The sequence below is a fragment of the Photinus pyralis genome, unplaced genomic scaffold, assembly GCF_008802855.1.
Source record: "Photinus pyralis isolate 1611_PpyrPB1 unplaced genomic scaffold, Ppyr1.3 Ppyr1.4_LG2, whole genome shotgun sequence".
NCBI lineage: Eukaryota > Metazoa > Arthropoda > Insecta > Coleoptera > Lampyridae > Photinus > Photinus pyralis.
In genome coordinates, this window is record NW_022170403.1 from 19,125,459 (window position 1) to 19,150,263 (window position 24,805).

A 24,805-nucleotide genomic window follows, 5' to 3' on the forward strand; every position below is an offset into this window, starting at 1 on the left:
ACACTTCAGGGCCAAATTTTAAGAGAAACAATATATGAAACGGATTTCCCTGTCACAAACCGCGTGAATGCAATCGATTCCTATACAAATTCTTTTCGGTTCCGGTTCCAACCCACGGTTCGCCATCAGCCGACCAAACCGTTTATTATTAGTGAGTTCTTCAACTGGCCCAAATTCCCCAGAGTAATCGTTGTGTAAATTTCTCTTTATTTGCAAACATTGAAAATAAAATCTCTTTCAAATTATGAGGCATTTGATCCTTCGCCTCATTTAAAAGTTTGTGAGTGGTTGCAACCCCTAGCAGAAGGTTGCATGAAAATTGACCCCTCTCAATATAGAAATCAACAGGATTTTGGATTGCGAAGTTTTAGTGGGGCAGGTACACAATTTTGTTGGAACACCTTGTCTTTATTATTTCAAGTCGTTGTCAGAAATATACGATAGCTGACTCTTCCGCGCCATTTTGGTTATTATTTAAAGGAAAACCATTTATTTTTTCCACCTTGAACGCCCTATAAGACCTTACACTTTTTTGTGCCCAGATCAGATTTGTATTGTCAGTGGGCTCCAAAATGGCGGACGAGTCTGCAATCTGTTTCTAGAAATGGTTTCAGTAGGCTTAGGCTTGTCTCACAGTGGAAGCGTTTACGCGCGAACTGGGATTCGTACGAATACGTATGTTTATGGACGAACTATTCAAACGTACGATTCCAAACGGACCTTCGCACATTAGCGATTAATAAATCGTCCGTATACGTGCGTGTAATTGCGACGTGCGAACCGATCCCATTTTGTTCGGATTTTTATGCGAATTCGCAGGTTGTAGACGATTGTGCTTGTGAACAGTTGCTCATCTCATGATGAATACACAGCTAATGTGCGAATGCGATTTGTGCGTATACGGACGTACAATTTCTGACGTTAACATGCGTATTTCAGTTCGCGCGTAAACGCTTCCACTGTGAGACGAGCCTTACATGATACATGGCGTCATGGTAGCCTACGACGGTGCACCCTATACATAATGTCTCGCAGGGTGAATATTGAAAAAAAGGTGCGCTAACTGCTATAATTCATTGCCTTTATTAAAAGCAAGATACAGAGAAGCATTTTAGATTATTTGACGTTTACTTAGAAGAGAAATGGAAATTTAAAAAAAAAAGAATAACATTAGGAAAGTAGTTCAAATTGACCAAATAAAGTGACATAACCTTACAAAAGCAAATGGTAGTTCGTACACATCATTTGCGATTTGCCGAACTACCGGTTGTTGATCAAAAATACGCAAACTGCGAATTAAAAGAATATCAATGGATTCTTCTGGATTATGCTGTTGTGAATACATTGACTTAAACCAAGGGAGAAATCATATTTTAGCATGCTGTTGCAATTGCGAGGATCTAGACGAATCTGTCGATAAGTAAGTGATGCTTGCGAGCTCCTTTAACTGACCTAGTACCTGTCGCAAAATATTTGTGCAATTACTCTTGTGTTCCGGATCACGTAGATAATTTCTCACGACCTTCTCCAGATCTATTCTGGTTGGAGATCTCTCTGTGATATTGTAGGCTCGATCCGACTCGAGCTTTATAGGAGTGTGCGTCTCCGTTGCAGGGGTAGGTATTGCTGCATGATCATCTGCAAAGCGTAGTTTGATGTCTGGTGCAGCACTACCATTAATAGCATGCTGCTGACTTGATTCCTCACTGCCCGAGGGAGACAGTATTCGCATTCCAAGCTCATTAGACTTCGGACGTGTTCGAAGAGTCGTGGGAATAATGTGGCTATCATTGAAATGCAATGGGGGAGCTGCTGTTGGCGCGATTAGTTGTAAAATTTGCTTATGACACTCTGTAGCATTTGCACGATGTGCCAACGCTTGCAGTTGTTGACTGTCAATAGGGATTGGGTACCATAAAACAATTGGCTCCTCCTAAAATTGACATTAAAACTTTACAAAAGTTGCACTTCACTTACCTTATTTGCATGGATGTAAACGCAAGATATCACAAGGAATACAAAGGTTTTGTATGCCATCGTTCAATCTTCACGTGCAAAGTGAGACTTGATCGCATGTGTATCGCTTTTCATACGTTCTCACTGTCGTATATCATAATTGTTATCTGGACTTTTATGGGATTACTCGATTTGTATTAATATGTATGACTAATTCACGAAAGTAGGTGTGAATTTGATAACTTTTTGATTTTAGGGGATGTGTAAAGTATGGACTGAAAACTAAAAATTCCTACAGATCAGTAGTATTTTTAAAACTCTTTTGTTGAACCAAAATTTCTTTGTTATACAGGAAGTCCTTTGAAATGAGGGTATTTTTCAAACTTTCTTTAATAGAGTTGATCAAATCAATTTCTTCTACAACTGAATGAAATTTCAAAAAGGTTTATTCTGCCTGTTTAAGATATAAATAGAAAAATACCCAAAAATGATCCAAGAGTGTTGTCTAATCTTTTTTTTAATACTTCACTAGTAAAGTATGGAAATGTTCGAACAACTTCTTAAGATCATAGGAACAGTTTTTCAAAATTTGTAGGATTTGTAATATTTTCCTTTTTTACACTTCTATGTTACAGTATGATTTATGAAAGGCACAGAGATCCATGTTCCAAAAATTAAAGATTTTTGAAAAATGTTTGTTGTGGTCTTGCCACTATTTTCCTGTGGTTTAAAGGTTATCGAGAACTAGATCGTTTTTGAAAAATTATTTTTATGCCTTCGTAATACCATTGAATACAGATACAGCAATATGGTTAAAGTCTGTTTTGAGTGGTTACAGAAGGATTAGGTATATAAATGACATAAATTCGGCGAATAAATAAAACAGAAATTTCGCCCAATTAATGACAGGTTTCGTTTGGAAGCTATGCCTCAAATTTTCAGAGAATTATTTTTTTGCGCGGCTCATTATTTTCTAACTTGTTTTTTTAATGCATTAGTGTTCCAGTATGAAATTGTACTAAGGTATGTATTTTAAGAAACTATTTTTGTGTTGTTGCCACTATTTTCCTATTGTCTAATTCTTTTTTTTTTAATGCATAATGTTGCATTGCAAAACTACTTTTGAAACTATGTGGATTGCTTTTTTAAAAAAACTAAATATTTAAGAAACTGTTTTTGTGTTCTTGAATTTGTGAGTTTAACTTTTTTTAATGCATATCAGTAGATAAACGTTGTATTTTGTAAGGTATAAATAAGTGACCTTGTCCATCTGTCGCATTTTTTTAAATGCACCAATGTTACAGTATAATAAGATTCTACTAAATGGTTTTCGAAAAATTAATTCTGTCCGTGGGTTTTTATTTTCTTATTTTTAAATGCATCAACGTTACAGTATTTTGCAACGATTTTTCAAAAATTAAATTGTTTTTGAGAAACTATTTTTATTTCCCACGGCCTACATTCTATTCGCGCATTTTCCAATAAGGTTAGGTGCGCTATTGCAGCCACTTTCTCTGCCCGTCCATCTGTCCGAGGCCCTACTTCAGTTTTTATTATATTTAGTTCGTTCTTTTTGAACAGCAAAGAAAGATTCGTCTGTTCTTTTGTAAAAACCTCGGTAAAAACTAACTATTAGAGTCTGAGTGCTCTTGTGGGAAAACATAATATCGAGGGTATGGTGTACCCCCTAGCATACAAAGATTTGACCCATTTTTATCAAAAGTGAACATGAAGTTGTTAGGATTAATATAGGAAAATTTCCCGGGGGGGGGTGGGGGCACACAGTTTAGTGTTTACATTCTTTACCTAGAAGAGATATTCGTCTATTCTTTTCTAAAAAGTTATTAGAGTCCGAGTGTTCTTGTGAGAAAACGTAAACAGGGGGGTCTGGGGATTATAGAGTACCCTCCCAGCATACAAAGATTTGGCCCCTTTTTATCAAAAGCTAACATGAAGTTGTTAAGAGTTCATCTCGGAGTTCATAGACAAAAATTATCGAATCTTCCTTTATGAGTTCCTTTCCTGTGGTTACCGCTGGGGGGTATTTCCATATCCCCCCGGTCCCCGGTATTACGTTCTTCCTGAAAAACATTTTTGGTGTTTGCATATTCTACAGGATTTCGTCTGTCTGTCAGCGGGCCCGTGTGGCGCAGTTCAGTTGACGCTGGACTGCGGTACTAAGGGTCCCTGGTTTGAATCCGGGTTCGGGCATGGATATCTGTAAATGTATAGTAGGTTGGGTTGGTAGAGCACCCTTGGCTGAAACCCCGCCCACTCAAAAATAAAGGCAAAATAAATAAATACAAAAATTATTAGAGTCTGAGTGCTCTTTTGGGGAAACGTAATAATGTCCATGAACCTAGCAGAACACAATCAAACATATTGCATGATTATGTGCTAATTAAGTGCCATATTCCCGAATTAAATGCTCCTTTTTTTTTAAATTATTACATGTTCTGCCAGGTTCATAATTTAAAAAAAAGGAGCATTTAATTCGGGAATAGGGCACTTAATTAGCACCTATTTATGCAATATGTTTGATTGTGTTCTGCTGACCCTGCTCTGCTAGGTTAATGGACATAACGTAATACAAAGATTTAATTCATTTGCTCAAAAGCTAACATGAGGTTGTTAGGGTAATCGGAAAAAAATTATCGAGTTTCTTTTCTGAGGGTACTGCTGGGGGTATTGTTTCTTCCTCAAAAAAATTAGTATTTGCCTACTCCACAGGAAAGAAAGGTTCGTCTGTCCTTTTCTAAAAACCAATTATTAGAGGTTGAGTGCTCTTGTGGAAAAACTTAATACTGGTATATGGAGTACCCCCAGTATAGAAAAATTTAATCCCCTTTCTCAAAAGCTAATAATTATGAAGTTATTAGGGGTAATAGAGAAAAAATTATCGATGCTTCTAGTAAAGGTCTAAGCATGTCGCATATTGTAAAAATGCGCAAGGAATATTTTTTTAACGTTTTAACCTTAGATCAAAAGTCCTATATAAAAATTGAAATTTTTTATTAATATACGATTTCGGGTAAAATTTAATACAAAACTCATCAGTAAAATGACATTACCTGACTCAGAAATTAAAGTACTCGGTTCCAAAGGGGCCTCGTACGTCAATATTTCCTCGCCAGTAATGTGTCATTTTCCTGCTTTTATGTAAATAACAATTTACTTGTGTACTGCTTCAGTGGTATACTGGCCCTACTTTCTTTTCTAATGCATCATGTTGAGGTATGCAAAGGGTTTACTTTCTAATGTACAGGGTGTCTCAATTTCGTATTCCCAATAAGAAAACTTTTTGTAACGGTAGAAGGCTTTGCGTTTTAAAAAGAAAGGGCGATCGTGATTTTAGTAAGAAAACTTCATAAGTGGAAGTATGAGATTTCACCGATTTCTTCCCGTCTCTCTTACTCTTACATGGCATTCACTCTCTGTTTACCCTTTACCCTAAAGATACGTATTTGTACACTGTGGGTGAACCCAAAGCAAAAAGTTCTAGTTCAAATTGTAAGTATATACTTGACATAGATTATTTAAAAAATCAAAAATTTTCTTTATTTCGACCGTTTTCTGGAACTTGAATTGTAAGTTTTCAATGGTATAATCTTTTGAACTGAAGTCAATATATCTTCCCGATTTTTCATTTAACCTACAGCATATATGTCTTTTCCAGACTCCTAATGGGGCAAACGGTTTCATCAAGCTTACGCCAAAACTTCCTACTGACATTAGAAGACCGCCTTCGCATACCGTGGCCTGGTGGTGCCCGAAAAATACGTCCCGGACTTCTTTTGGCTCTAACACTCATTCCAGGCTCTATACTAATTGCTACCATCAACGCTTACTGGACCTTCACTGCGTTTACCTCGCTATACCTACTGCTATTTTACTTGTCTAAGTCGCTACAAAAAGCAAATTTCTTCGTAGACTGTGTTATTGTTACAATAATCACAATTTTTCTTATTTTTGAATATTACGTGGTGCCATTTTTAGAAATTCTAATACATGAAAATGTGATATTTTTCTTGTTGTACGTTGCCTGTATCGGCTGCATGCTGCTGGCAGTTAAGCGATCGAGACAACTTAAAGGCAGAATCGACTCGAGCGTACGCTATTGCTCAATGTGTGAAGCAACTGTTCCACTTAAATCTCGCCACTTTGTATGGTAATTAAATAAACCACCGGAGGACTAATACTAACTCTAAACATTTTGTAGGATTGGCACCTGCGTAGGAGAACACAACCGAGTGGTTTATCTTCTATCCCAATTACTCGGTATTTTATCTTTGATGTACAGCGCAAATTTAACGCTTACAACCATCTGCCACCCATTCCGAGTCTACAAAACCATTTTACTACCCGACGACTGTTCGGAAGTTTACGTACAGTTCGAGTACGTAATCCAACTCTGTCTAAACGCAAGCACCTAATTATTTCATTTTTCAGATTTGCCCTATCGTTTGTGAACGCCGTTTTTAGTTTGAGTATAAGTGCATTGCTTCTTTTGAATGTACTTTACGAATTGCTAAGAACTCTTGTTTGTAAAAGGAGGTAAGTTGCTCGATGCAACTTTTTTAATAAAACTCGCTGACGACATCTCACCCAATATGTTTAATCTCCATAAATTTTAACGAAACAAATGCGTAATTTATCGGCATGCCAAAATCAAGGTGTTAAGTTTTCAGTATCGCAATTGTTTAATTAAAACGCCTACGCGTTCGTGATGAATTTCAACCGTATGATTGAATTTGACATGGAAAAGAATATCAATTTGTTTGCTTGTCGGTGAGGACAACTTTTATCTGGTGGAGTGTGTGAGGTGCCTATCGAAGGCCCAAATTGCAAAGGAGCAACCCCAAGCATACAAGTTGAGGAAGATGGGCTTACTACGATTTCGATGGGCTTTGAAACACGCGATTCGAAACGGAAAACGTCCATTGCTAGTTCAAAGTCGTCTAGTATTCTCTTATTGATGAAGAAGTTGTGCAAGAGCCAAAAATTAAAAGAGAAAGAGAGGATGGCCACCCGGACGCCCAAGAAAACCCCACACAGTTATTTACCTCCCCTGTGACTGCCTGATTCACGGGGAAGATGGTAGTTTACAAACAACAAATCGCATCAAACTTCACACAATTTGATAATCTCCATACGGGTCAAGACCATGTAGTCGAAACATAGACATAAATTGGGTAAACGGCATTTGCATGCACGTGACGCATTGAGGGGAAATCATGAAAATCTCAAAAAAGAGATTGAAAATTATAAAAAATATAAAATGTTGCATACATAAGTAACACAAAAAAAATAATAATAATAATAATGGATTTTATTGATTAGGAAAACATATACATAACAAATATACAATGCTTTCTCGGTCAGCGCAAAAACCGAGATGCCAATGAGGTGGTTGCCAGCTCTCAAAAACGTGTGCATCAGCGTTGTAAATACAGGCTGGAACGTCTCGTGCCTTTACATTATTTTATTAAGTTTTATTTATGTATTCTCGTGATAGTAGATTATCAGTGCGATATTGCTCTGTATGTCGACTAATCGTTTAGTCCTTGGAGTTCCGATTTTTCGCTGTATATGTTGCTTTGTCGCTCGTGCGCCTGCAGCTCTTATGTCTTAGCAATAGAGAAGGGGCGCCTCAAATTAAGTATTTCTTTGATTTATTATACGAGGTCTGAATGTAAGATGATCGACTTTTACATGAATACTTACTGCCGTACATAATAAAACCCACCATATTAAAGAGCTGCCATAGTATACATAAATGTAGAAGTTCTATTCGTACCACCCAGTCTGGGACAAGATTTGAATGTGGTGTGAAACCATCCACACTTGCTTATGTTCTTTTTCCCCAGAGTTGCCAACTGTAAGTATAGGGCTACGAGTATGTATTTACCGTAAATATTTACTCGTAGGTATCTAGGGTAAGTCAAATCTGCAGTGGCGGCTGGAAGAATCCTAAGATCGTTACATTACTGATGATTACGATTTATGTAGTACTTCTCAGTTCGTGGCTCACCATCGGAATCTCCGCAACGGTGAAGGATACATTGTAGGTTAGATGGGTTTTATGCCCCTTTTTATGACTACGATTTTGAAATGTTTGAAAAATCTTTTAAAACTGAAATATCTCCAAAAAAACTGAAAATGTCAAATTTCATTTTCTCTATTTTAAATGGCCGGAAATGGACAGTTCTCATAAGCATCCTCTGTACTTTTTTCGGATCTGCTAGATTTGGAAACTTTTCTTATTTCTTATGGAAGCCATCTTGGATTTTTACAGAATGAGATAGGAGAGCCACCGCGATTGCGCGTCCACCACAAATCAAACTCAACATACATCACAAACCCGTCCCAGTCATCGCACGCCACTGCCCTACATCACACCATCTCTGATCTGGTGTACGACATCCACCTCTCCAAAATCCGGGGATGGATTTAACGACTTGCTGCCGCACACAGTCGGGCATACCATAGTCCCACCACTGGTGGCGGCGAGATTTGCACACAGCATAATGGTTAACTCCAGTACAAGGAAGGCCCATTTATGCCACCTCGCTGCAATTGGACGTCAACAGTTTACCCACAAAGATGGTACAACTGAAACACATTCAAGGAAATAGCTCTCAACATCTCCAACATCATATGCAGAGAGCGCCTGATAGCAGCAGGTCAATCGGCATCTGTGGGCACCGCCCTGGTAGTTCATCGTCAATTCCCTTGGAGCCACCAGCACCAAAACTCAGCTGGGTAAAATACTTTTCAAAATATATTTAAAATAGGAAATACAAAATAATTTATTTGAAATACAAGATACTAAATAGGTTTGAGTATTTCTATTTAAAATGCCGAATAGAAAATAGGTATTTCAACTAAATATTTCAAATAAGTACCTATCTACCTGTAACATTGAGGGTTATTATTATAATATTCATAAAGGAAGAACATGTTTCTCATGATTTAACCATGCTTTAAGTAAAAGCAGTTTTTCAAGATGTGCGTTTGTTAAAAAATCTTGTCTTTGGTCGCATAATCATTTCTGCATAGGAAAACAAGCGTTTCACAGGAGCCGACTAAGGAATTGTAATTCTATTGTTATTGGATATTGATCCAACATAGGCAAGTCCATAGGTTGTCCAAGACGGGGAACACAATCGACAAAAGTCGAAGAACTCCAAGAATTCTTGCTGCTCCCGCAGAAAATAATCTTACCTTTTGTAATATTCCTAGGAGTCTATCAAGCTTACACTGAAAACATTGACTTACCGTTGGCAACTTTGGGAAAAAACTACAAGCAGAGCCACCTATCTTTCAAGTCGAAACGATGGTAGTTTCGCGGCACTTTTGAATTTGGATGGCAGTCGGCCTGATATGGGTGGCACAAATAAACTCCTACGTTGTGTAATCGGTTCTTGTATATGTTGGGAGGTGAGACATAATCGGGAAGGTAATTAAATAAAAGACAGAACTTTTGTGCGTAAGAAATGACAAGAAGAAATAAATATATTACGCACACAACAAGACCATGCCAGGGAAAACCTTCTACGGGACAAAAACCCCGGCATAGGCCACACAAATACATGAAAAATATCACCTACAGCAATAAAATGCAAGAGAAAATACATATAAATAAAACATCTCAAATTGTATGATAAAAATGAGATCATAGAGATTCATAAATGCAGTGGAAAAAATGATAAATCAATTGAGCTAACGCAAGTCGTAAAATAATAAATTGCATGTACATAGGAAAGGTAAATGGTGTGGCTCTACTCCAGCCTTCAGTTAACAATTTTATTTAACACGAAAAGTACATGTGAGAATGCCATTGGGCAATAGCAATTAGTATTCATGTGAAAATCGATTATCGCTCAAGCACCACCAAAATAATCAAGAGTAAAAAAATACCGGGAAAGCGTGATGCCTTCCGTCGACCGCGTCGCCATCTTCATTATCCCCTAGCTTCGTTGCAAAAATCCCCTATAGCGCGTTTGCACCTCCAGATGCAGTATGGGGTCCTATGGACTAATTGCCTCTCTTACTAGTTTGCATCATTCTTCGATAATACTATCCTTGTTTCTAACCGGATTGATGTCAAATTGACATTATTATTAAATTGATGTATTAAAGCAAAACATAATCTCCTTGTCCTGTCTTTGTCACGTTTGGCAAGCATGTACTGTATGTCCATAAGCGCCATACTGCATTTGAAGGTGTGAACGCGTGTATTCGGCATGTGCGCAAAACGGTCGATTGGGTATATACAGAGCATATCATATTTTTGTTTCAGATGTAAAAGTGTGTTGCCTAACCATAAGGGTGAACTTTGTTCCTCCAACGGAAGTCCCGAGCATCATACTTCAACAAAGACCCCTAAGAGCACTCGGAGCTGTAGGCATAACATAACGAGCGCTGCAGAACATCACGCGCCCAACCCTCGCTTACGTCACGAGAGTGATTATCTGGAATAGGCGATAGTGATAATGCTACCCAAGTCTGGAAAAGCTCCTACCGGCCCTGGGGAAGATCTTTGAAAGGGTACTGCTGTCGAATTTACAACCGAACATAAGATCTGAGCAGTTCGGGTTTCGGACCCAACACTCTACAATGTCTCTCTCTGGACGTCAGGCCTGCTAGTTCAGGTACATCATACCCGAAATGTACCTACAAAGCACTGGCGATTAATGTTCACGAATCGCAGGACGATAGATTTTACGAAACTACGCATGGGCGGAGAAACACTGGAATGGGCGGGCACCACCCGGAATTTCGGAGTTACAATCGACCAACGAAGATGAATAGCGAATAAGTTATACAGGGTGGTGACTTGCGTAACGCATCATAGGGATTTCAATGTAAAATTCATAACATGCGATTATTGGCTCCCCAAATTATTTTATAGCAAAAATGTATTAAGGTTTTTTGTAGGAAAAAAATTTTTACGTCAATCAACCCTATTAGTTTTCAATTTTTTGCATAATAAAGACGGAAAATTAGAAAATAAAACCCGCATCTTTTTCAATAATCGGTGATGCCATGGAATTTTATAATACAAAAACTACACCAATATCCGTCATGCCATGGAATGTCTGCTATAAAACAAATCAAATTCTATCGAAAAGTATTATATTTAGAACAGCGAATTCAACATAAAGAAAGACCAAATTACTAAAAACGGTTTCCTAATATAACAATTTACAATAAATGTTCGAATAAGTCACCACTAACTGCAAGACAGTAACCAAGTCGATCATAATATCCATTTCGAACTGCTGCTAATTGATAACTGGATATCTTTTTGTTTTAGAAAATTCCATGGCATCGCAGATTATTGAAAAAGATGGGGGTTTTATTTTCCAATTTTCCGTCTTTATTATGCAAAAAATTGGAAACTAATAGGGTTGATTGACGTAAAAAATTTTTTCCTACAAAAAACCTTAATACATTTTTGCTATAAAATAATTTGGGGAGCCAATAATCGCATGTTATGAATTTTACATTGAAATCCCTATGATGCGTTACGCAAGTCACCACCCTGTATACGTGAACATTATGCAAGTCAGTCGTCAGTCACCATTAACACTTTAAATAAAATTCAAGCAAAGTGCAAACGCTACGCGACACCGACTATTACAATGCATCTCAATTGGATGGAATACGAGCGCGAGCCGAACTAAAATGCGCGTTGTTGATATAGGCGTCTTTTATTTTTGAGTGAGCCGAGTTTCAGAATAACGCACCTAAGTCAAAATGGCGGATGTTCTGTCAAACTGCCCAAAATGGCGGCCTTTTACGATGTCATATCCTCAAGTAAGTAGGTCCATATTATTTTCTCAAGGAATTGTGACAGGTTATTTCAAAATACACTTTTATTTACAAAACTCTTTCCTTAACATTGAATAAGAACGAACATTAAAAACTTTTACATTGTTGCAGTTTAACCATTGCTTATAATTATAAGATATGTATTAAATCTTCCAAGTCGATTATTGCAATAAGTCCGTTAATTTAGATAATCGATTCGAATCAATACTGGAACGTAACACAAAACTTATTAATACTATAAAGCCTATAAAAGCTGGTACAACTTACACCTATACCTACTACAGTACATGTTATTTTATTTCACTGCCATTGAACAGAAAGGCGATGCTAAGGGCAACCGTCAGTCTTTTAAGTTCCCTTCATATCACAGCCTTGCTTCGCTATACGGCCACTTTTACTGATGCCACGTTGGCGAAAAGTGAGATTTATATTTTACCGTGGTACAATTCGAATGGTAACTGACGTTGATCGACACCGGATGCAGGACGATATCTTGATCATTTGCGAACGTTTCCATCAAATTGTAGTTATGCAGGAACGGGAGCAGGGTAAAGTAATCGACCGTGAGCGGTATATAAAATGAACCTTTCGCGTGATAGACGAATATCGGAATATTGAAGTTTTTTATTTCGATCTTGTATTTGTTGTCGTGAGGGTAATGGTTGCCGTTTAGGTAGTTGGAGCGAGTCGCGGGGGTCACGCTTGAGTCGCTCTTTGGCTGGTAGCCGCGTGAAATATTGGTCGGTATATCACCTTCGGATGGGACGCGCGTCGAGAGGTCGCCGTTGCTGCTGTGTGGCGAGCTATAGACGGAACTAAAGACATAGGTTGTTAATACACGAGTCAATTAAGCGCAATGTAGGTACTTCTGATGCAGGTCACTCCATCTAGAATAACAAAATCTGCATCTAATCTAATAGTTTGACTTGCATCAGAAGTTATTCTTTAAATGTAATTACCTTTGATTTTCTGTACTGGTATCTGAGACTCTTCTAATACTGTTCGCAGAGGTCTTAAGTTTTTTGGTGGCGCTATTCAGATCCTGCGAAAACCTCAACTTAATGTCATTCTTGTACTTGTAAGAAGCTGAACCATCGGAATGTTTCTCGTCCGACTCGGAGCTCTTAAGGGCGAACTGATCGCAAGGCGGCGAATGGACGCCTTTGGTCAAGTCAATTTGCTCGTTGATCTTTTTCTCCTCGACCTTTTCAACGAGCTCGGGAGGCGATAACGTTTGCGTAGTTCTCGAAAGCGTGTCGCAGTGTTTTTGCAAATGCGTCAGTAGGCGAATGCAAATCGCCTCGCGCGGAAAGTGACCCTCAACCTCGACCAGAAATCGCATCGCCTCCGACATGCATTCCTGGTAGCCTAGTCTGAAATGGGCACTTAGTTCCAACTAGCACGTTTTTGCAGCAACTGACCTGTAGTGTTCGGAGGAGGCGACGTGTAAGTGCTGCAAGTGTTTCATATACTTGATGGCCATCTCGATTATTTCCGTTTTCTCTATGCGCCCCCTTCCCTTCTTCAGATATTCCGCCGGTATAAGGCGAGATAGGTCGGCCAGACAGTTGTTCATGCGATCTCTTCTTCGTTTTTCTATAATACGATGCGACATGGGATCCTGCTATACACAAATCATGTTACTATTTATACTAACTCTGCTGCTTTGAAAAAACTCACTCTTGACACTTTGTTCTTTTTGTATAAACCATTGCCGTATTCTAATTCGTCTTCACTGCAAGGCGCGGTTGCGAAATTGAAATTCCTAAAACCCCCATTAGCGTTTTTCGCAAATGCAGCGACTTCACTTACCCATCACAACAAGAATATAACCCCCTTTCGTCCTTTAAACGTGGATGCTCTTCGTTTGAATTGGACCTGAAAGAAAAAAACCATTGTTACTCAAGGTAAATAAACTCTTTCAAAAACAATACAGACGGACGGACAGACACCTATTACTGAAAACAGAATTGGAAAATTCGAAACCGTTCGCGAGTTATCATGTGCACAGACGGACGGACGGACAGAAAGTTCAAAACCATCAACGAACTGGGTCGCTAGTTAATAAAGAATTAGTCAAGCTATGTCAGGTTGATCCAAAAAGAACGTTTTCATCGAGTATCTTTTGGTCCTTTAAGCCGAATTAAAGTATAGGACAATGGAAAACTTGATGTATTAGATTCGCTTAATTTATTTCGAAAGTACGCTACGGCTCAGTTTTCGAAATGAACAATGTCCCTCTATGGAATGATAGGCCCTTAAGGCATATCATGAATTTTCGCGTCACGAACCGCTTCGAATTATAACTTAAAACTATAACAAAAATGTCTATTACGATCGTGGTTTGAATCCTTTGGATAGCTTGTGACTTTCTCATCGGAGCTGTAGGTTGATAGTAAAGGATAAACATCATTTCACCAATTCACCGTGAAATAAATTTATTGAAAGATGAAAGACCGGCCCCAAGGGTCCAAAACGTTTCGTCTAGGAACTGCATTCCCAACCCAATGCTCCACTGTTGGCCCTCTCCCCTTCTCTTTGGGTTGTGACGTTCATTAATAGTATTTTCCCATTTACGTAACTAGGGGTGACCTTGTTTTATGGTGCAAAGCTATTCCTTGGGATTTCCCGGCGAAAATCCCTGGTCACGTGATGGACCGTTATAGTTATTGCAATGAGATAATTGATCTTCAAAGATATGATGATGGATTATGAGATTTGCTACCATTTGGGTCTTAATCAGAAGATGGTTTTGATTTTTGAAATTAGGTACATCATGGCTTTTGGTTCACTAAATATCTCTTCAATTAAATCAAATTGGTGGATTTATTTGCGGTTTTTTAATTTGATTGTGGTTTTTACGTTTAATCGGTGGAAATAATTCGCTCTGATTGATGGATTATTATAACGGTTTCGCTAATTTAATTATTCCTTTGAAATTAGACTTAGATTTTGATCAATTAATTATTTCTGGTGCGCGATTTAAGATATTATTATTAAGATTCCGAAATTCAACCTATAAATTTGGAATTGTAATAATTTTCATCGTAGTCGTCCGGCTCCCGTCACAATGAAAAATCTCAATGTTGAGTTTAAATTACCCTGGGAGACTCAGTATCCTCGATCAACTTTCGCAAATTCCAAGAATTAACTACACACATTTTCAACACCTTCAAATAGAAAAATCTGACATGAAACACTATCTGGGTTGCACTTTGGATTCGAATAAACACACAATTAATTGATTGACAATGACAAAAATTTATTCCGAAACACATATATAACAAACACTCTGAAAGAAAGAACAGCTTGCAGAGCTGGTTCGGACACATTACCTGTTTCTGAACTTTGCTTTATAGTAGATTTGGATGGCAAACAACACTAGTTTGGTGAGTAAAATGAACAAATTTTCGGTAGCTGTTCGAAATTTAAAAAAGCTTCGCTGCGCTATACTGCTTCGGACAACACGCGTTAAACTTCTCACACGACTTTGGTTAATTCGCTTCTGCACACATTTATTATAAAAGAAGACGAACTGCGTCTTTAATAAAACAAATAGGGCTGACTGCCCGTAAGTTAGTGTAAAACAGATGTACTCATTTTTTAACCGTCGCGAAAACTAGTGGAGGTTCAGTCGTCTCCAGTATTTAAGGAAGTATCACTTCCACCATAAAATAACCTTCCTTAAGGATTTTCAAATAAATCGCCAATCAACGACGGAATGCGCCAAACGTCCCCACTTCTTCAAATGAAACGCGCAATTCTTCGAAACACCATACCTCTTAACAGTTGGAACAGTCATTGCAAAGGACCAGATGTATCTTACTTCTCACATCTTATCTAAATTGAATAAAATTAAAACAAGAATTACGCATTTCCAACATTTCTAAAAGGAAAAACAACACGGAGATACAAATTCAAATGAAACGAACCAACTATGTGCTTATTTCATAATGATCCCGTCATTATTTTTGGTATTTAGACCGCAGTAACGTCTGCATTACATTATTTGACCGATAAAAAAATTGATTGAAATGTTTCTGTCTCTTAATTAAAATTTTGAGGATAAAGAAGATATTTGAAATACGTTCATGAACTTTTCGAGTTTATATTAAGTCGATAAAAGAGAGTTAAAATCAGTCTGTCTCTTAAATTTGGGAAGATATTAAAAATACGTTTCAGAATTTTGACGTAAAATTTTCGAAAAAAATTCGAAAAACATTTGTAGAAAAAAGAGAAACATTTTGATAAATTTATTTAAGAAACGTTTTTATTAAATTTTCAAGAGAAAGATTTTAATTAATCTTTTTTTATCGATCTATAAAATTAAACTAAACAATTCTGAAACGTGTAAGTACAGAACCTTTTTGGTTTTGCTTGAATTCATAATTAGTCACTGTTTAAAATAGCTTAGATTTACAATACAGCATCTCTCTTTTTTCCTCTATCGTTTCCTTTTAGCTCAGATTATTTAACTTATAATACCATATGAAATTAGAGGTTTTAATTATTCAATACTTACACTAATTTTTATTTGCATTAATAATAATAATAATTTTATTTAGTTATTGCGTTCGTTAAATTTACAGAATGCGGTTCTGCTAAGTCTACGACTTAAGAGCAGGCTCCGATCATAGATTTATATCGCTAATGTGCATCTTGCTCTGGTTGACGCTGTTAGATAAGTATGTTGCATACTAATCACAAATTGACATGATTCCCAGTTTTGCGAATTCAACTTCGATTTTTTGTGTATTTTTAAGAACGCCCATGAATGAATGACTCTAAGAAATTCATTTGTACTATGCGTTAAAATTAAACGCGAAAATTTTTACAAGTTCTGATAATGTGGATATTCTAAAATTAAAAAGCTTCGCCTTTGATTTTGTTTGAACGCATTACATTTTCTTTTTTGTAAAATTTGAAATGCATGTCATTTTTTAATGAGCTGAGGTTCCCGTTTTCTCTATCCTCTTCATCGCTGGCACGACCTTGAACCACAAACAAGAAATAATTAGTCATTTTTTAAGAGTAGCTCCCCCCTCTCATCTCATAGATTGCAATAATAGTACTTGACGTCGATCCGAGAATTTTTATTGCTAATGGTAATTAGTGCTATTGTTCGTACCCATTTTATATGTGCATTACGCCCCCCCCCTCCCCCACTCCCGGATGGACGAGCATGTTTTTGAAGAATCAAAGGTAGCTATATGTCAATTTCTTCCCATTTCTCCTAGCCCTTAAAACATCCTCTGCGTTATTGCAGCATTTACAAAATAGGTACATGCGGCGACGTGACAATTAAACACCGTATCATAAGTACATACCTACCTGATTAAACAATTACCTCTTTAATTTTTTTGTGATAATGGTTTTGAATGTCATTTATAAGCGTCATGCCTTCCTGATAATCAACACGTGGGAAGATAAAAAGATAATCTGACTCATTACGGTATAATTTCGCAAACGTGCCGCAAAATTTTCAAGCGGACAAAACTGAAAATTTTCCAAAAAAAATGCGGGAGTTATTTTTAGATTGTGTTACGCCACTGTAAGGTCAACATATCACCTTGCCGCCCGTTTTCAGACACGAGACCGGGCACGTTTGTGCTACATTCGTATATTACAAACAAAACCAATGCCGACAATCGAGCGATTTACGCTACGTGTTAAAAATAACGTAGAAAATGCAAATTGCGACGTACACTTTTTTTAACGAAAAAAGTTCGCTTCTGAAGGTACCGACTGGTAAACAATATTTATAAAAATAATCTCGTGATATGACGTGCACGTGACGCACGAACAATTGAAAATTTCCACCATATCTTCGGTTCGCGAAAAAAAAACTTGCCGATTCCAACAAATAGACTTACCCCTCGTATTTTACGTGAGCGCTTTCTTCCCAAAATGTATGCGGTTGCGACAAATCCATCATCATTTCGAAAGGACCGAAGCGAAAATACAACGACGCACTTTCTTAAATTTTGAAAAATCACAACCGGTCTCTTTATTTGTCTTGTGTAATTGATCACTCGACGATTATAAAAGTAGAAAAAAAATCGGTATATTGCAATTTAGCGCAGAGATGCGGCTGCAAGAACGCTCGAAGTAAATATGCTTTTTACCCGCGAGTTGTGTGTCGGTAGAAAACTGATTATTGCCGCTGCCACACGCTGGAGGACACGTGAGGTGCCCCTAATCGATTCATTCAATGTTTTCCTACCGTCTTTCTCTTTCCTGCCTTTTTTTATTTGCGGATTAACGGAAGGCAATTCGCGACATTCGCTCGTTTTCTCCTTCCGCTTTTCGGCGCGCAGTTTAGGCAAGCTGTGGCGATTGGGAAAAGTGCGGGTCCGAGCAGGTGGAGTAAAAGAAAATAAGGGCGCGATTAATCGTCGCGTACGTCGGATACATTTCAGCGAATAACACGTGATTGCAAAGTGGGCGATCACGTTTGGAGCAACGTGTGAATACCATGTGACTAATTCAATTCGCATTTGAGTGCACAAACCTGTAGCTGAGACAAAACCTCGCGTGTCTTGCCATTTGTCGGCATTTTTTCAAAGTGAACTCGTTTAACTGGATGTGTATTTTTAGAATTAGCAAAAGTTAAACATAGAACGCATTTAACAGCAATCGCGGATACTTTTTAATTGCAGCGGCGTAGATTTTTATTCATCTTTGATTATTATCGGCACAGGATTGGACCTCCGAGAACGGGACAACTCGCAAAAAAGTCGACTCTGATATCTAGTGACCAGAAGTTCAGAAATTTACATTCAGTTTTAAAAAGACAATCTCTGCCGTGCCTTTCTTCCACGTTTTAGCAACGGGAACGGGAATCCCTTTAATGCGTAAACGCTATTTTGAATTAAAATTAAGATCCTGCTCAATCCTATTATCCTACATTTAAAACACAATGCAATTATTATTAGGAAAAGCCCTAAAAAAATACGTATTAAGAAAAATGCTTTGTAATCATCTAAAATACCTCGTACTGTTTATAGGCAAATACAGATCCCTTCAATGGAGCACAGCCCCAGACATCAGAAGAAATAGAGAAGCCACTCCAAAGATAAATCGTAACAGCCATAACCAAAAGCTCTTATACAGGTAGGCACTAAGTCATTAAAATGTAATCAATGCCAATTGCAGAAACTTCACTGGATGGAAAAGAAATACAACTGCGCGCAATACTAAATTAAAGAAGAATGGATAGAACTAGAAGTACCATGAAAAACCTGCACGACCTTCGTCGGCGAAACAAAGAACTATGGTAATAAAACATCTATAACATTTGGAACAAATTTACTACTGGAACTAAACTTACATCTAAAATAGTGGATTACGAAGAAAATACCTAGAAGGCTTAAAAATTTTAAATACCTAAACATTTGAGTAAGAATTTAAATATGAGCACAAATCAAGAAGTTACATAAGTGAAATTTCAATCGGTCAAAGAATAACGTTACAGCTTTCTAAAAAACGTATCATTGTATTACGTCAATGGACGAAAGTGTCGGCGGAACGGACGGATTTGATTCGACCTTGGCCCTGGTGAAGGTCGGCGTAGTAGCGGTTTCCGAAACGGTCCTCGGAAGTCGCGAGTAAACGCATTCAGACTAAACGGCAGCTCCGGGAATCTGACGAGGTCGGCAAATGGCGGGTGTTACTTCCGAAGCACTTAAACAAAATTACAGCGCACGGCTCATACGGCAAGTTCCCTGGCGGGAATAAAAGAAACAAACCACAAGTTAATTAGCGGTGTCTACGGGAAAGCAAATGCAGAAAAGCGAAACAATATCCCGCTTATACCTAATGGAACAGAAAGTAGCAAAAAGTCTACCTTGCAATCAAACGGCGGTAGAAACTACTTATAAGAAAAAGCAAAAACTGCGACTTAATGTAGCAGCAAAAATCAAATGTTATGAGTGCCAAAGTTAATATACGGAAAAGCTCAAAATTACGGTACTTACGAACGTAACTTGCCAAAAAACACTAAAGGGAAAAGATCTCATCTAAACTTTAGCTTTTATAAATTTCGGCCATGCCATGGAGGGAACGCCGGTTTTCGCAACCAGTCCAGTGTATTCGGATACTAACAATTAATTGGGCGGCCCGCTGACGCCTTAAAAATCTTAATTAAGAGCGCTTCTTTAGAGACCACTCACGACTTAATCGGTTGCTGTTTACTGCGACTCTGAACTAGCTACAGTTAATTTAGGGCCAGTTTCATAATCACGCAAAAATCTCCTTTAACTAATGACAAAAATTAAGACGGCTGTTGTGGACGAACCCCTCCATTTCGAGTGGAAAATAATATTGAGTTAAAAATTATAAACATTAATGATACTAATACAACATTAATTAATCATTAGTCAACTTTAGTTAAAGGAGACTTTTGCGTGATTTTGAAACTAGTCCTAACTCTATTAAAGGCGCGAGATGAAATTTCTACATTCATACTAAAGCTTCATTGTCTCTTGAATTTCTCAGGTCGGCAAAAGGTCTCTTATTAAACTGATACTGGCGTAAACCTGCAGCTTTAATGCTCGTTTTAAATTAACATAGGAAACTGAAACCTACTAATAATGATTTAACGGAGCTGAAATTTTAAAATATCAATTCGCCATCGACTTCTAAGAGCAACAAGGATAATTGAAATATCTTAAACGGGGACGCTTGCAAACGGCGAATGAATTACAGTTTTTGTTTACAGTAACAGCGGCTGTATCACAAACTCTAGAAATTAAATCAATTTTACATTCTATCTTCAACCCCTAGAACCAAGATAAATATGTTCTGCACGACACTTGTTACAAAGCTCATCCAGATACCGGGCGGTCATGAAAGTATGTAAAATTCAAGGTGGAAAATAGATGCTTCCTTACAGGTGATCGCACGATATGAAATTTATTCTTTTACCCAAAATCATCAATAAACTTTCATTTTTATGCCTACTTTATATCAGGAAATGACACCTGTCATCACTGACAGATTGATATCAATCAAAGGTTCTATATAAAACCTGAAATTTTATATTAAAATACGATTTCGGGTAAAATTTAATACAAAAATCGTCAATAAAATGACATTACTTGAGTAATGTGTGTTATTTTCGTAACTTTTACATAAATAAATGATGTTGTGTCACAATAACAATGATCCAAGCTAAAAATTAAGTACGCTTACATTGAAAATTGGTACAAATGCGTACACTAATGCAGAAATTAAGCTCTGCGCAATTATGGTTCTGTTCTCAGGTGTATAAATCCCATAGTGGCGGGAGGGGAAGGGTTCATAATTTAGGGGGCCATTGTTACTTTTGTGTATCAAAGTTCAACGTAAACAAACGCATCGTGCTCCGCGGAGTGAACACCAAAAATATTGAAAAACTCCCCTCTTTCAGTTTTCGTAAGTGCGGAATTGGAGAAAATACAGAGTGTTTAATGACCTGTTTCCGACGGTTGTGCGAACATTTCCGGCGCAGGTGCTTTAGCCACTACTTTATTTCAAGAAAAGATAAGTTTTGTCGGTTTATGGTTGGTAGTACTGGTAGGTAAAAGGTTATTTTGAAATGTAGGTTAAATATGAACGCGTTTTAAGTTTGTTTATTTGCGAATTGTGTTTTACTTTTAAAAAGGTATTATAAAACGCTGCGTTCTAACATTATTTATACATTTCGTATTTATTTTAGTAAAAAATGTCGAGTTCCAGTGACTTCGAGGATGTCCCGCCAATTTCAAAATCATCTGACACATCTTTACCTAAGAAAGAGGCTTCGAGTCAATATTTGACGATGTTAAATTCAAACACCAAATTTAACGAGATGCTTAAAAATAAAATAAAACAAACGGGCGTCTCGCCTCTTTTGAACACGCACGATTTTAACCCAGTGGCATCGTCAACCCAAATTGGCACTCCAGACGAATTAAAGAGAAAGAGCATTAAGAAACAGTCGGATGTCAAAACGAGTCCAAAAAAGAAAGGTCTAAGTTCAAGTGTTGTTGTGAAAAGGGAGCCGGTCAGTTTCGAGAGTGGTGATGAGAACATCACAAAGCAGCCCAAGCTGAAAAAAAAGAAAGCGGATCTGCAAATGGAGTCCAAACGTAGAAAAGAGGAAGCACAAACAGTGTCACGTCTTACTTCGACTACTCAAAGTAAAAAGTCAGGGGCAGCGAATGAATCTGAATCGAGTGTTGACAGTGAAAGCGATAGCCACAGCAGTGTACCACCTTCACCTCGAACTAAGCACAGTAAAGAATCTACTGGGTCATTAAATCGATCAAGGAAACAGAGCTCTTCTGAATCAAGCGAAGATGAAGGTAGACCGACGATAATGTCAAAAGAACCTGTTTACGGGCAGTCTAATTCGAAAATAAACTTTTCTAAATTCAACAATAAAACAAAGAGCACGATATCCAATTCAGACAGTGAGCCCGAGAGTTTGCGCCCATCTTTACCGGTTAAGAGAGAATTGCATTCTGATGTAGAGCACGTTTCGAAAAAGAAAAAACATAAAGTGACACCAAAACCTAGCTCCTCAGGTTCAAGTGAAGATCAAGATCATGTATCTGCTAGGCAGAAAAACCAGAAAAATAAACAAAAAGTACCACCAAAGACTAGTTCCTCCAGTTCAAGCGAAGGCGAAGATGATGTACCTGTTAGGGCAAGCAGTAGTGGTACGAGAAGGGAAAGTATGACTCGCTCGAGTTCGGATTCTCCATCACAAAAGAATGTGTCCAAGGCTAGTAACAGGAAAAAAACCAAACACGGGAAGCGTGCTGTGGTCGAGGAGAATGGAGACAAATCTTCTAGTTCCAGCTCGGAAAGTGAAGCCGAATTGAGGATTCAGAAAGGTATGTTAAGGTGGCTTCATAGCAATCCGTCCACATCGTATGTTTGCAAGGAATAATCTTAAGAACACTGCTATCTGATTATCACCTGAACAGAGATCTATGAACCCACCTTAGGGCTATGTGTGATTTTGGATACTTGCATGAAGTTAGAAATAGCATTTCAAATTTTTGTGCAGTGTTGCCACTTATCTCAGTTACCCTTATAAAAATTAACATGATTCTTTTTAGTACATTTATTTAAGCACTTTAAAAATGAACGGTAAAGTATGCCTCTACGAAAAAGATAGTAATAAGAAATAGCAATGAACAAAAGGTTAGATTAGGTAGGCTTACATATTTACACAACTCGAATCATTACGAAATTCCAGGTCCAGGGTGCTGTGGTGTAACTTGACCTCGTTTGTTGGTCGCTCGCCTCTTTTTATAAAAAAATAAAATTCAGACTCCATCTCGCGTTAATGCTATGTATCACAGTTTTTGACATCTCATCTTTACTTAACGTGGTGAAAGACAGAGGGTGCTGTGGTGAAACTCGACCCCATTTGTTTCTCACTCACTTCGCCATATTTATTTAGAAAAACTAGACTACAGCTCTTATTGTTTATGGGATGTATCAGATACGGATGAGATAATATACAGGGTGTTCTTTTTAAAAAAATCATTTATTTACACCATTAACATTTGCACATAAGATTTTTTTACACCATAGTGTATTTGTAATCTAGTGAATCACAATATAATACAATTTTCGACATTTAGGGATAGACGATTCACTGTACACCACTCCAACACGCCCTTGATTTCATTTTTGTAAACATTCAGTCAGTAGATGATTTGGGATTTTACCTTGTTACTGACATGTCCACGGGAAATAAAGATTATTATTACTATGTTATCCTACAGAATATCTTCAGGTTGTCAGCAAACAACAATTTTTCACGCAACTCGCGGGTAAGGTCGTTGATATATAATATAAATAAAAGAGGTTCTAATTTGGAACCCTGCGTCCATTTTTTTTACTTATAAGGTTTCTAAATTGTGTGGCTCACTATTTTGTGGAAATTCTATTGCTAACTACTTGCCAGTTTGTGACTGAATATATCTGTTTGATTTCTTCAAGACGCCTTTCCCTCCATTAACGCCCTAACTTTTAATAATACGATTTAAATTGTTCCCTCGGCAGGTAAAATTCGTAAACGTCAAGCGGAACGTCTCAGCGAGGACGACGGTGAGAGCATGCATCAAACAAAGAAAACTGCGACGTCCCGCTTACGCAAGTTCGAAAAAGAAGACTCACTGGAAACTGTTGCGACATCTTTCGACGTTCTCAACGACATTTCATCAAAAGAAGACGTGTACATCATTCAGATACCGGTTAAGCTGGATCCTAGGCGATTAATCGGCTCGAGTATCTCCCTAAACGGTTCGGTGCGCTTCAATAAAAAATACGACAGCATCATCTCGGTCGAATCGCAAGATCCGATTGTCGTTGCTACCAATAACAACAGCAAAAGCTTGAAAGTTATCGGACCTGTCGGAACGATAAAGTTACAACGTCGGCTACGTTACGAAAAGGTCTGTGAGATACCCGAACTGATAAACAAGACTGTGGCGTTTCCGAGCAACTTAAAAAGTCGCCATCCACTTTTCGGATCGAATTTTGATAAGAAAATTGATTTAGATGAACACGTCCAGATGAAACTGGACTCTCTTTGCGAGCCAAATGTTAAAAAGAAGAAGAAAAAGAAGAAATTAGAAAAGGAGCAACAAGAGGAGGAGATATTTAAATTTTTGACTGTGGGAAATGAAGAGAGCGCGCCCGTTGAAAAGAAAAAGAAGAAAAAGTCAGGTCACGACCTCGAGGATCAAGATGAGAGTATGAGCAAAAAGAGGAAGCACTCAGAGTCGGAAGATCTTCACAAGAAAAAAAAGAAGAAGAAACACAAAGAGGACAGTAATGATACTTTAATTCAAGAAATGTTGTCTTCAAAAATTGCCACATTAGATGTGACCAAAAAGAAGAAGAAGAAAAAGAAGGAAGAATGTTGAGTTTTTTTTGTTGTTATGTAGCCGATTTTTGTGCTCAAAGAGATAATTATGTCTTTTTTAATTACATTTTAATAAATTTTAAAATATAATTTTTATACACCTAA

General features: G+C 37.7%; 3 protein-coding genes and 1 long non-coding RNA gene across 5 annotated transcripts; 3 read left to right on the forward strand and 1 right to left on the reverse strand.

The window, feature by feature from the left end:
- The first annotated feature begins 1,003 nt into the window (after nt 1-1,003).
- Nucleotides 1,004-10,822, forward strand: LOC116163785 (palmitoyltransferase ZDHHC23). Its single transcript, XM_031477902.1, has 6 exons — nt 1,004-1,420; nt 5,633-6,124; nt 6,176-6,352; nt 6,406-6,510; nt 10,259-10,610; nt 10,670-10,822. The coding sequence occupies exons 1-5, from the start codon at nt 1,311-1,313 to the stop codon at nt 10,437-10,439; spliced, it is 1,065 nt and encodes a 354-aa protein (XP_031333762.1). The 5' UTR covers nt 1,004-1,310; the 3' UTR covers nt 10,440-10,610; nt 10,670-10,822.
- Nucleotides 10,823-11,444: 622 nt separating this feature from the next.
- Nucleotides 11,445-20,895, forward strand: LOC116162719. The gene is made up of 3 exons (XR_004143592.1): nt 11,445-11,778; nt 18,801-18,906; nt 18,949-20,895. It is a non-coding gene; the product is annotated as an uncharacterized LOC116162719 (long non-coding RNA).
- Nucleotides 11,820-18,190, reverse strand: LOC116162717 (transcription factor cwo). 2 transcript variants are annotated; one of them, XM_031476408.1, is made up of 6 exons: nt 17,667-18,190; nt 13,606-13,671; nt 13,474-13,558; nt 13,215-13,414; nt 12,753-13,166; nt 11,820-12,608 (listed from the first exon to the last, which is right to left on the reverse strand). In XM_031476408.1, exons 1-6 carry the CDS (start codon nt 17,729-17,731, stop codon nt 12,188-12,190), a joined length of 1,251 nt encoding a protein of 416 aa, XP_031332268.1. In that variant the 5' UTR covers nt 17,732-18,190; the 3' UTR covers nt 11,820-12,187. The 2 variants fall into 2 exon arrangements, with proteins under 2 accessions (XP_031332268.1, XP_031332267.1); XM_031476407.1 differs by having other exon boundaries at nt 13,215-13,417; nt 17,667-18,189.
- A 382-nt stretch (nt 20,896-21,277) lies between the features above and the next one.
- LOC116162716 (glutamic acid-rich protein-like) lies at nt 21,278-24,805 on the forward strand. Its single transcript, XM_031476406.1, has 3 exons — nt 21,278-21,436; nt 21,491-22,652; nt 23,836-24,805. The coding sequence occupies exons 2-3, from the start codon at nt 21,497-21,499 to the stop codon at nt 24,699-24,701; spliced, it is 2,022 nt and encodes a 673-aa protein (XP_031332266.1). The 5' UTR covers nt 21,278-21,436; nt 21,491-21,496; the 3' UTR covers nt 24,702-24,805.

What these genes read in the sequence shown, in the direction of transcription:
- LOC116163785 (XM_031477902.1), top strand. Translation starts at nt 1,311, where the DNA reads ATGGATTCTTCTGGATTATGCTGTTGTGAATACATTGACTTAAACCAA. An exon ending in CTAGACGAATCTGTCGATAA is followed by an intron (nt 1,421 to 5,632) that starts GTAAGTGATGCT and finishes TGTCTTTTCCAG; the next exon opens with ACTCCTAATGGGGCAAACGG. An exon ending in GAAGTTTACGTACAGTTCGA is followed by an intron (nt 6,353 to 6,405) that starts GTACGTAATCCA and finishes TTCATTTTTCAG; the next exon opens with ATTTGCCCTATCGTTTGTGA.
- LOC116162717 (XM_031476407.1), bottom strand. Translation starts at nt 17,731, where the DNA reads ATGATGATGGATTTGTCGCAACCGCATACATTTTGGGAAGAAAGCGCT. An exon ending in AAAAGAACAAAGTGTCAAGA is followed by an intron (nt 13,418 to 13,473) that starts GTGAGTTTTTTC and finishes ATTTGTGTATAG; the next exon opens with CAGGATCCCATGTCGCATCG. An exon ending in ACCAGTACAGAAAATCAAAG is followed by an intron (nt 12,609 to 12,752) that starts GTAATTACATTT and finishes CTATGTCTTTAG; the next exon opens with TTCCGTCTATAGCTCGCCAC.
- LOC116162716 (XM_031476406.1), top strand. Translation starts at nt 21,497, where the DNA reads ATGTCGAGTTCCAGTGACTTCGAGGATGTCCCGCCAATTTCAAAATCA. An exon ending in CGAATTGAGGATTCAGAAAG is followed by an intron (nt 22,653 to 23,835) that starts GTATGTTAAGGT and finishes TTCCCTCGGCAG; the next exon opens with GTAAAATTCGTAAACGTCAA.